General features: G+C 39.2%; 1 protein-coding gene across 1 annotated transcript in view; it reads left to right on the plus strand.

The window, feature by feature from the left end:
* Positions 1 to 12,328, plus strand: part of LOC135543701 (protocadherin Fat 3) — a 290,068-nt gene that overhangs the window by 44,766 nt on the left and 232,974 nt on the right. Inside the window, exons 16-19 of the mRNA XM_064971068.1 lie at positions 1,312 to 1,574; positions 4,162 to 4,366; positions 5,606 to 5,848; positions 6,841 to 6,975. Coding sequence (XP_064827140.1) covers positions 1,312 to 1,574; positions 4,162 to 4,366; positions 5,606 to 5,848; positions 6,841 to 6,975 — 846 coding nt within the window. The remainder of the gene's footprint in view (positions 1 to 1,311; positions 1,575 to 4,161; positions 4,367 to 5,605; positions 5,849 to 6,840; positions 6,976 to 12,328) is intronic.

The following is a 12,328-nucleotide window of genomic DNA, read 5'->3' on the forward strand; positions in this document are numbered from 1 at the left end:
TTAACAGACAGATAATTTCACTTATAATTCACTGTATCACAATTCCAGTGGGTCAGAAGTTTACACTAAGTTGACTGTGCCTTTAAACAGCTTGGAAAATTCCAGAAAATTATCTCATGGCTTTAGAAGCTGCTGATAGGCTAATTGACATCATTTGAGTCATTTGGAGGTGTGCCTGTGGATGTATTTCAAGGCCTACCTTCAAACTCAGTGCCTCTTTGCTTGACATCATGAGAAAATGAAAAGAAATCAGTCAAGACCTCAGAAAAATAATTGTAGGACCTCCACAAGTCTGGTTCATCCTTGGGAGCAATTTCCAAATGCCTGAAGGTACCACGTTCATCTGTACAAACAATAGTACGCTAGTATAAACACCATGGGTCCATGCAGCCATCATACCTCTCAGGAAGGAGACGCGTTCTGTCTCCTAGAGATGAACGTACTTTGGTGCGAAAAGCGCAAATCAATCCCAGAACAACAGCAAAGGACCTTGTGAAGATGCTGGAGGAAACAGGTACAACAGTATCTATATCTATATCCACAGTAACACGAGTCCTATATCGACATAACATGAAAGGTGCTCAGCAAGGAAGAAGCCACTGCTCCAAAACCGCCATAAAAAAAACAGACTACAGTTTGCAACAGCACATGGGGACAAAGATCGTATTTTTTGGAGAAATGTCCTTTGGTCTGATGAAACAAAAATAGAATTGTTTGGCTATAATTACCATTGTTATGTTTGTAGGAAAAAAGGGGAGGCTTGCAAGCCAAAGAACACCATCCCAACCATGAAGCTCTGTCAGGAGGAATGGGCCAAAATTCACCCAACTTATTGTGGGAAGCTTATGGAAGGCTACCCAAAACATTTGACCCAAGTTAAACAATTTAAAGGCAATGCTACCAAATACTGATTGAGTGAATGTAAACTTCTTACCCACTGGGAATGTCAGGAAAGAAATCAATCATTCTCTCTACTATTATTCTGACATTTCACATTCTTAAAATAAAGTGGTGATTCTAACTGACCCAAGACAGGGAATTTTTACTAGGATTAAATGTGAGGAATTGTGAAACTGAGTTTAACTGTATTTGGCTCAGGTGTATGTAAACTACGACTTCAGCTGTGTATATAGAGTTTTGACTGTATTTTGGTCTATTTTCAAGTATAGGCTGTATGGTATACCACCAAAGGTTATTTCTGGGTGCTTTTCTTTTGATTTTAGCACATTTACAAGGATTTATTGATTCAATATTCAACCAATTTTTGATAATTGTTTATATTGTTAATATTTATTCTATTGTTTATTCCAGGTGAGGGCAACAGATGACGACACGGCCTTCAACGGTCACATCCTGTACGCCATCTCCAACGGCAACAGAGACAGCTGCTTCGACATCGCCATGGAGACGGGCCTGATGACAGTGTTCCTGCCGCTGGACCGCGAGCGGACTGACCGCTACGTCCTGAACGTGACCATCTACGACCAGGGTCTGCCTCAGCGTTCCAACTGGAGGCTCCTGACCGTTAACGTAGAGGACGCTAATGATAACGAGCCTGTGTTCGTCAAGGACAGGTCTGAGAGCATGTTTATCAAAATAAACTGTTATTGGCAAACGAGCATAATAAGGCTGCCTGTGTAAACATGTCCTCTATAGTCACCAGATCACTATCTATGTCCTCTATAGTCACCAGATCACTATCTATGTCCTCTATAGTCACCAGATCACTATCTATGTCCTCTATAGTCACCAGATCACTATCTATGTCCTCTATAGTCACCAGATCACTATCTATGTCCTCTATAGTCACCAGATCACTATCTATGTCCTCTATAGTCACCAGATCACTATCTATGTCCTCTATAGTCACCAGATCACTATCTATGTCCTCTATAGTCACCAGATCACTATCTATGTCCTCTATAGTCACCAGATCACTAACTATGTCCTCTATAGTCACTAGTTTAGACCAGATCACTATCTATGTCCTCTATAGTCACTAGTTTAGACCAGATCACTATCTATGTCCTCTATAGTCACCAGATCGCTATCTATGTCCTCTATAGTCACCAGATCACTATCTATGTCCTCTATAGTCACCAGATCACTATCTATGTCCTCTATAGTCACCAGATCACTATCTATGTCCTCTATAGTCACCAGATCGCTATCTATGTCCTCTATAGTCACTAGTTTAGACCAGATCACTATCTATGTCCTCTATAGTCACCAGATCACTATCTATGTCCTCTATAGTCACCAGATCACTATCTATGTCCTCTATAGTCACCAGATCACTATCTATGTCCTCTATAGTCACCAGATCACTATCTATGTCCTCTATAGTCACCAGATCACTATCTATGTCCTCTATAGTCACCAGATCACTATCTATGTCCTCTATAGTCACCAGATCACTATCTATGTCCTCTATAGTCACCAGATCACTATCTATGGCCTCTATAGTCACCAGATCACTATCTATGTCCTCTATAGTCACCAGATCACTAACTATGTCCTCTATAGTCACTAGTTTAGACCAGATCACTATCTATGTCCTCTATAGTCACTAGTTTAGACCAGATCACTATCTATGTCCTCTATAGTCACCAGATCACTATCTATGTCCTCTATAGTCACCAGATCACTAACTATGTCCTCTATAGTCACTAGTTTAGACCAGATCACTATCTATGTCCTCTATAGTCACTAGTTTAGACCAGATCACTATCTATGTCCTCTATAGTCACTAGTTAAGACCAGATCGCTATCTATGTCCTCTATAGTCACTAGTTTAGACCAGATCGCTATCTATGTCCTCTATAGTCACTAGTTAAGACCAGATCGCTATCTATGTCCTCTATAGTCACTAGTTTAGACCAGATCGCTATCTATGTCCTCTATAGTCACTAGTTTAGACCAGATCGCTATCTATGTCCTCTATAGTCACTAGTTTAGACCAGATCACTATCTATGTCCTCTATAGTCACCAGATCACTATCTATGTCCTCTATAGTCACTAGTTTAGACCAGATCACTATCTATGTCCTCCATAGTCACTAGTTTAGACCAGATCACTATCTATGTCCTCTATAGTCACTAGTTTAGACCAGATCACTATCTATGTCCTCCATAGTCACTAGTTTAGACCAGATCACTATCTATGTCCTCTATAGTCACTAGTTTAGACCAGATCGCTATCTATGTCCTCTATAGTCACTAGTTTAGACCAGATCACTATCTATGTCCTCTATAGTCACCAGATCACTATCTATGTCCTCTATAGTCACTAGTTTAGACCAGATCACTATCTATGTCCTCTATAGTCACTAGTTTAGACCAGATCACTATCTATGTCCTCTATAGTCACTAGTTTAGACCAGATCACAATCTATGTCCTCTATAGTCACTAGTTTAGACCAGATCGCTATCTATGTCCTCTATAGTCACTAGTTTAGACCAGATCGCTATCTATGTCCTCTATAGTCACTAGTTTAGACCAGATCGCTATCTATGTCCTCTATAGTCACTAGTTTAGACCAGATCGCTATCTATGTCCTCTATAGTCACTAGTTTAGACCAGATCACTATCTATGTCCTCTATAGTCACCAGATCACTATCTATGTCCTCTATAGTCACTAGTTTAGACCAGATCACTATCTATGTCCTCCATAGTCACTAGTTTAGACCAGATCACTATCTATGTCCTCTATAGTCACTAGTTTAGACCAGATCGCTATCTATGTCCTCTATAGTCACTAGTTTAGACCAGATCGCTATCTATGTCCTCTATAGTCACTAGTTTAGACCAGATCGCTATCTATGTCCTCTATAGTCACTAGTTTAGACCAGATCACTATCTATGTCCTCTATAGTCACTAGTTTAGACCAGATCACTATCTATGTCCTCTATAGTCACTAGTTTAGACCAGATCACTATCTATGTCCTCTATAGTCACTCGTTTAGACCAGAGCCCCTAAGACCCGCGGGTCTTTGTTGTCTCGTTCAATTTTTTGTGAATCTTTTACAGAAACAAAAAATGTAATCTTGTTTTTGATGTTCTTTGCTTTGTGATTTCTAGACGTGATGAAAATCACTTTACAAACATAATGTCTTCTTCTCTTTATGATGTATTTTTTATGATCATTACTATTGTTAGCTACAGCGTGGTGGTCCCTGAGAACACAGCGTTGGGTACTGAGGTGGTGCAGGTCGTTGCTGTAGACAGAGACCTCGGCTCCAACGGAGAGGTCTCCTACTCGCTGCTCACCGCCGTGCCGCAGTTCAGCCTCAACAGCAACACAGGGGCAGTGGTCGTGTCGGGGCAACTCGACCGGGAGACCATCCCAACGTTTAGCCTGAAGGTGAACACATTAACACACTGTGACAACGGCTGCTGAATGAATGAATGAATGGATGGATGGATAAACAGATGGATGGATAAACAGATGGATGGATAAACAGATGGATGGATGAATGGATGGCTGGATGGATGAACAGATAGATAGATGGATGGATGGATAAATGAATGGATAATTGGATGGATGGATAATTGGATGGATGGCTGGATGGATGAATGGATGAATAAATAGATGTATGGATGGATAATTGAATGAATGAATGACTGAATGGATGGATGGATAATTTAATGGATGGATGGATAATTAAATGAATGGCTGGATAGATAGAGGAATGGATGGATGGATGGATGGATAATTGAATGAATGAATGGATGGATGGATGGATAAACAGATGGATGGATGGATAAACGGATGGATGGATGGATGATGAACGGATGGATGGATAAACAGATGGATAGATGGATGGATGGATAATTGAATGGATGGATGGATGAATAAATAGATGTATGGATGGATAATTGAATGAATGAATGACTGAATGGATGGATGGATAATTGGAAGGAATGGATAATTTGATGGATGGATGGATGGATAGAAAGAGGAATGGATGGATGGATAATTGGATGGATGGATGGATAATTGGATGGATGGATGGATAATTAAATGAATGTATGGATGGATAATTGAATGAATGGCTGGATAGAAAGAGGAATGGATGGATGGATGGCTAAATGGATGGATGGATGGCTAAATGGATGGATGGCTGGATGGATGGATAAACAGATGGATGGATGATAATTGAATGGATGGATAAACAGATGGATGGATGGATGGAAGGAAGGATGGATAAATTGATGGATGGATGGATAGATGGATACTTGAATGAATGAATGGATAAATGAATGGATAAATGGATGGATAAATGGATAGATTTATAATTGAATGAATGGATGAATGAATGGATGGATGGATAGATTTATAATTGAATGAATGGATGAATGAATGGATGGATGGATGGATGTGTGGATGGATAAACATATGGATAATTGAATGCATGAATGAATGAATGAGTGAATTAAATAATGCATTTTATTGAACATACTTAAAATACATATAGAGTTGCCTTTTTTCCAATCTGAGCACAACAATACATGCAACTGCTGATATAAAAATGGTTTCATGAAATAAATATGATTCATTTATTCATTGATTTATTGACTGTTTTGATTGATGTGATTTAAGGTGGAGGCCAGGGATAAGGCGGAGAGAGGGACCCAGCGGTTCAAGGTGACAACTCTGAGTATAACACTAGAGGACGTTAATGACTGCCCCCCGCTGTTCGTCCCTGGGAGCTACAGCGCCCGAGTCCTGGAGGACCTGCCACTAGGGGCAGTCATCGCCTGGCTGCAGACCCAGGATGCAGACCTCGGACTGGGGGGACAGGTCTCCTACGCTCTGGCCAATGACGGAAACGGCATCTTCGAGGTGGGAGACGTATCTATGTCTGTACATTGCTGTGTGTTGTTTATGCTGTAGCCCTGCAGCTTGCAGCTAGGGAAATACAACATGTGTGTGATTACGTCTCTGTTATTCTATATCTAGGTGGATGCAGTGAGTAGTGCAGAGATGGTGGGTCTAATCTAGTACTCTATTCTATGTTGTTGTATATCTAGGTGGATGTGGTGAGTGGCGCAGATATGGTGGGTCTAATCGAGTACTGTATTCTATGTTATTGTATATCTAGGTGGATGCAGTGAACGAAGCGGAGATGGTGGGTCTAATCTAGTACTGTATTCTATGTTATTGTATATCTAGGTGGATGCGGTGAGCGGCGCAGTGAGGGTGGGTCTAATCTAGTACTGTATTCTATGTTGTTGTATATCTAGGTGGATGCGGTGAGCGGCGCAGTGAGGGTGGGTCTAATCTAGTACTGTATTCTATGTTGTTGTATATCTAGGTGGATGCGGTGAGCGGCGCAGTGAGGGTGGGTCTAATCTAGTACTGTATTCTATGCTATTGTATATCTAGGTGGATGCGGTGAGCGGCACAGTGAGGGTGGGTCTAATCTAGTCTATGTTATTGTATATCTAGGTGGATGCGGTGAGCGGCGCAGTGAGGGTGGGTCTAATCTAGTACTGTATTCTATGTTATTGTATATCTAGGTGGATGCGGTGAGCGGCGCAGTGAGGGTGGGTCTAATCTAGTACTGTATTCTATGTTATTGTATATCTAGGTGGATGCAGTGAGGGTGGGTCTAATCTAGTCTATGTTATTGTATATCTAGGTGGATGCGGTGAGCGGCGCAGTGAGGGTGGGTCTAATCTAGTCTATGTTATTCTATATCTAGGTGGATGCGGTGAGCGGCGCAGTGAGGGTGGGTCTAATCTAGTACTGTATTCTATGTTATTGTATATCTAGGTGGATGCAGTGAGGGTGGGTCTAATCTAGTACTGTATTCTATGTTATTGTATATCTAGGTGGATGCGGTGAGCGGCGCAGTGAGGGTGGGGAAGAGGCTGGACTATGAGAGACAGCAGATCTACAACCTGACTGTAGTGGCCGAGGACAGAGGGACACCTATCCTACGCTCTCTATCTTACCTGGACATAGAGGTACACACACACACGCACACACACGCACACGCGCACACGCGCACACACACAAACACAAGTACAGGCGTAACAGCCGCCTCCCCACCTCACTCACACACACCCACCCCACACACACTAACACCCCCTCCCCGCTCTCTCCTCACCTGTCCCCTCTCTCTCCTCACCTGTCCCCTCTCTCCTTACCTGTCCCCTCTCTCCTTACCTGTCCCCTCTCTCCTTACCTGTCCCCTCTCTCCTCACCTGTCCCATCTCTCCACACCTGTCCCATCTCTTCTCACCTGTCCCCTCTCTCCTCACCTGTCCCCTCCCTCCTCACCTGTCCCCTCTCTCTCCTCACCTGTCCCCTCTCTCTCCTCACCTGTCCCCTCTCTCTCCTCACCTGTCCCCTCTCTCTCCTCACCTGTCCCCTCTCTCTCCTCACCTGTCCCCTCTCTCTCCTCACCTGTTCCCTCTCTCTCTCGCTTTAAAATTCAGAGTGCTTTATAGGCATGCAATACAATATGTAGACTTCAACTGTACTACCATTACCACTAGTATCATTTATACCTCTGATATCTCTACGACTACCATTACCACTAGTATCATTTATACCTCTGATATCTCTACCATTACCACTAGTATCATTTATACCTCTGATATCTCTACGACTACCATTACCACTAGTATCATTTATACCTCTGATATCTCTACCATTACCACTAGTATCATTTATACCTCTGATATCTCTACCATTACCACTAGTATCATTTATACCTCTGATATCTCTACCATTACCACTAGTATCATTTATACCTCTGATATCTCTACCATTACCACTAGTATCATTTATACCTCTGATATCTCTACGACTACCATTACCACTAGTATCATTTATACCTCTGATATCTCTACGACTACCATTACCACTAGTATCATTTATACCTCTGATATCTCTACGACTACCATTACCACTAGTATCATTTATACCTCTGATATCTCTACGATTACCATTACCACTAGTATCATTTATACCTCTGATATCTCTACGACTACCATTACCACTAGTATCATTTATACCTCTGATATCTCTACGATTACCATTACCACTAGTATAATTTATACCTCTATCTCTACGACTACCATTACCACTAGTATCATTCATACCTCTATCTCTACGACCACCATTACCACTAATATTTTTATACCTCAGATATCTCTACGACTACCATTACCACTAGTATCATTTATACCTCTGATATCTCTACCATTACCACTAGTATCATTTATACCTCTGATATCTCTACGATTACCATTACCACTAGTATAATTTATACCTCTATCTCTACGACTACCATTACCACTAGTATCATTTATACCTCTATCTCTACGACTACCATTACCACTAGTATCATTTATACCTCTATCTCTACGACTACCATTACCACTAGTATAATTTATATCTCTATCTCTATGACTACCATTACCACTAGTATCATTTATACCTCTGATATCTCTACGACTACCATTACCACTAGTATCATTTATACCTCTGATATCTCTACCATTACCACTAGTATCATTTATACCTCTGATATCTCTACCATTACCACTAGTATCATTTATACCTCTGATATCTCTACCATTACCACTAGTATCATTTATACCTCTGATATCTCTACCATTACCACTAGTATCATTTATACCTCTGATATCTCTACCATTACCACTAGTATCATTTATACCTCTGATATCTCTACGACTACCATTACCACTAGTATCATTTATACCTCTGATATCTCTACCACTACCACTAGTATCATTTATACCTCTGATATCTCTACGACTACCATTACCACTAGTATCATTTATACCTCTATCTCTACGACCACCATTACCACTAATATTTTTATACCTCTGATATCTCTACGACTACCATTACATCTAGTATCATTTATACCTCTGATATCTCTACCATTACCACTAATATCATTTATACCTCTGATATCTCTACGATTACCATTACCACTAGTATAATTTATACCTCTATCTCTACGACTACCATTACCACTAGTATCATTTATACCTCTATCTCTACGACTACCATTACCACTAGTATCATTTATACCTCTGATATCTCTACGACTACCATTACCACTAGTATCATTTATACCTCTGATATCTCTACGACTACCATTACCACTGGTATCATTTATACCTCTGATATCTCTACCATTACCACTAGTATCATTTATACCTCTGATATCTCTACCATTACCACTAGTATCATTTATACCTCTGATATCTCTACCATTACCACTAGTATCATTTATACCTCTGATATCTCTACCATTACCACTAGTATCATTTATACCTCTGATATCTCTACGACTACCATTACCACTAGTATCATTTATACCTCTGATATCTCTACGACTACCATTACCACTAGTATCATTTATACCTCTGATATCTCTACCATTACCACTAGTATCATTTATACCTCTGATATCTCTACCATTACCACTAGTATCATTTATACCTCTGATATCTCTACCATTACCACTAGTATCATTTATACCTCTGATATCTCTACCATTACCACTAGTATCATGTATACCTCTGATATCTCTACAACTACCATTACCACTAGTATCATTTATACCTCTGATATCTCTACCACTACCATTACCACTAGTATCATTTATACCTCTGATATCTCTACGACTACCATTACCACTAGTATCATTTATACCTCTATCTCTACAACTACCACTACCACTAGTATCATTTATAACTCTGATATCTCTACGACTACCATTACCACTAGTATCATTTACACCTCTATCTCTACGACCACCATTACCACTAATATTTTTATACCTCTGATATCTCTACGACTACCATTACCACTAGTATCATTTATACCTCTGATATCTCTACCATTACCACTAGTATCATTTATACCTCTGATATCTCTACGATTACCATTACCACTAGTATAATTTATACCTCTATCTCTACGACTACCATTACCACTAGTATCATTTATACCTCTATCTCTACGACTACCATTACCACTAGTATCATTTATACCTCTATCTCTACGACTACCATTACCACTAGTATAATTTATATCTCTATCTCTATGACTACCATTACCACTAGTATCATTTATACCTCTGATATCTCTACGACTACCATTACCACTAGTATCATTTATACCTCTGATATCTCTATGACTACCATTACCACTAGTATCATTTATACCTCTGATATCTCTACCATTACCACTAGTATCATTTATACCTCTGATATCTCTACCATTACCACTAGTATCATTTATACCTCTGATATCTCTACCATTACCACTAGTATCATTTATACCTCTGATATCTCTACCATTACCACTAGTATCATTTATCCCTCTGATATCTCTACGACTACCATTACAACTAGTATCATTTATACCTCTGATATCTCTACCACTACCACTAGTATCATTTATACCTCTGATATCTCTACGACTACCATTACCACTAGTATCATTTATACCTCTATCTCTACGACCACCATTACCACTAATATTTTTATACCTCTGATATCTCTACGACTACCATTACATCTAGTATCATTTATACCTCTGATATCTCTACCATTACCACTAATATCATTTATACCTCTGATATCTCTACGATTACCATTACCACTAGTATAATTTATACCTCTATCTCTACGACTACCATTACCACTAGTATCATTTATACCTCTATCTCTACGACTACCATTACCACTAGTATCATTTATACCTCTATCTCTACGACTACCATTACCACTAGTATCATTTATACCTCTGATATCTCTACGACTACCATTACCACTAGTATCATTTATACCTCTGATATCTCTACGACTACCATTACCACTAGTATCATTTATACCTCTGATATCTCTACCATTACCACTAGTATCATTTATACCTCTGATATCTCTACCATTACAACTAGTATCATTTATACCTCTGATATTACCACTAGTATCATTTATACCTCTGATATCTCTACCATTACCACTAGTATCATTTATACCTCTGATATCTCTACGACTACCATTACCACTAGTATCATTTATACCTCTGATATCTCTACGACTACCATTACCACTAGTATCATTTATACCTCTGATATCTCTACCATTACCACTAGTATCATTTATACCTCTGATATCTCTACCATTACCACTAGTATCATTTATACCTCTGATATCTCTACCATTACCACTAGTATCATTTATACCTCTGATATCTCTACCATTACCACTAGTATCATGTATACCTCTGATATCTCTACAACTACCATTACCACTAGTATCATTTATACCTCTGATATCTCTACCACTACCATTACCACTAGTATCATTTATACCTCTGATATCTCTACGACTACCATTACCACTAGTATCATTTATACCTCTATCTCTACAACTACCACTACCACTAGTATCATTTATAACTCTGATATCTCTACGACTACAATTACCACTAGTATCATTTATACCTCTATCTCTACGACCACCATTACCACTAATATTTTTATACCTCTGATATCTCTACGACTACCATTACCACTAGTATCATTTATACCTCTGATATCTCTACCATTACCACTAGTATCATTTATACCTCTGATATCTCTACGATTACCATTACCAATAGTATCATTTATACCTCTGATATCTCTACGACTATCATTACCACTAGTATCATTTATACCTCTGATATCTCTACGACTACCATTACCACTAGTATCATTTATACCTCTATCTCTACGACTACCATTACCACTAGTATCATTTATACCTCTATCTCTACGACTACCATTACCACTAGTATCATTTATACCTCTATCTCTACGACTATTACCAATAGTATCATTTATACCTCTGATATCTCTACCATTACCACTAGTATCATTTATACCTCTGATATCTCTACGACTACCATTACCACTAGTATCATTTATACCTCTATCTCTACGACTACCATTACCACTAGTATCATTTATACCTCTATCTCTACGACTACCATTACCAATAGTATCATTTATACCTCTGATATCTCTACCATTACCACTAGTATCATTTATACCTCTGATATCTCTACCATTACCACTAGTATCATTTATACCTCTGATATCTCTACCATTACCACTAGTATCATTTATACCTCTGATATCTCTACGACTACCATTACCACTAGTATCATTTATACCTCTATCTCTACGACTACCATTACCACTAGTATCATTTATACCTCTGATATCTCTACGACTACCATTACCAATAGTATCATTTATACCTCTATCTCTACAACTACTCA

This window comes from Oncorhynchus masou, chromosome 8, assembly GCF_036934945.1.
Source record: "Oncorhynchus masou masou isolate Uvic2021 chromosome 8, UVic_Omas_1.1, whole genome shotgun sequence".
Taxonomy (NCBI): domain Eukaryota; kingdom Metazoa; phylum Chordata; class Actinopteri; order Salmoniformes; family Salmonidae; genus Oncorhynchus; species Oncorhynchus masou.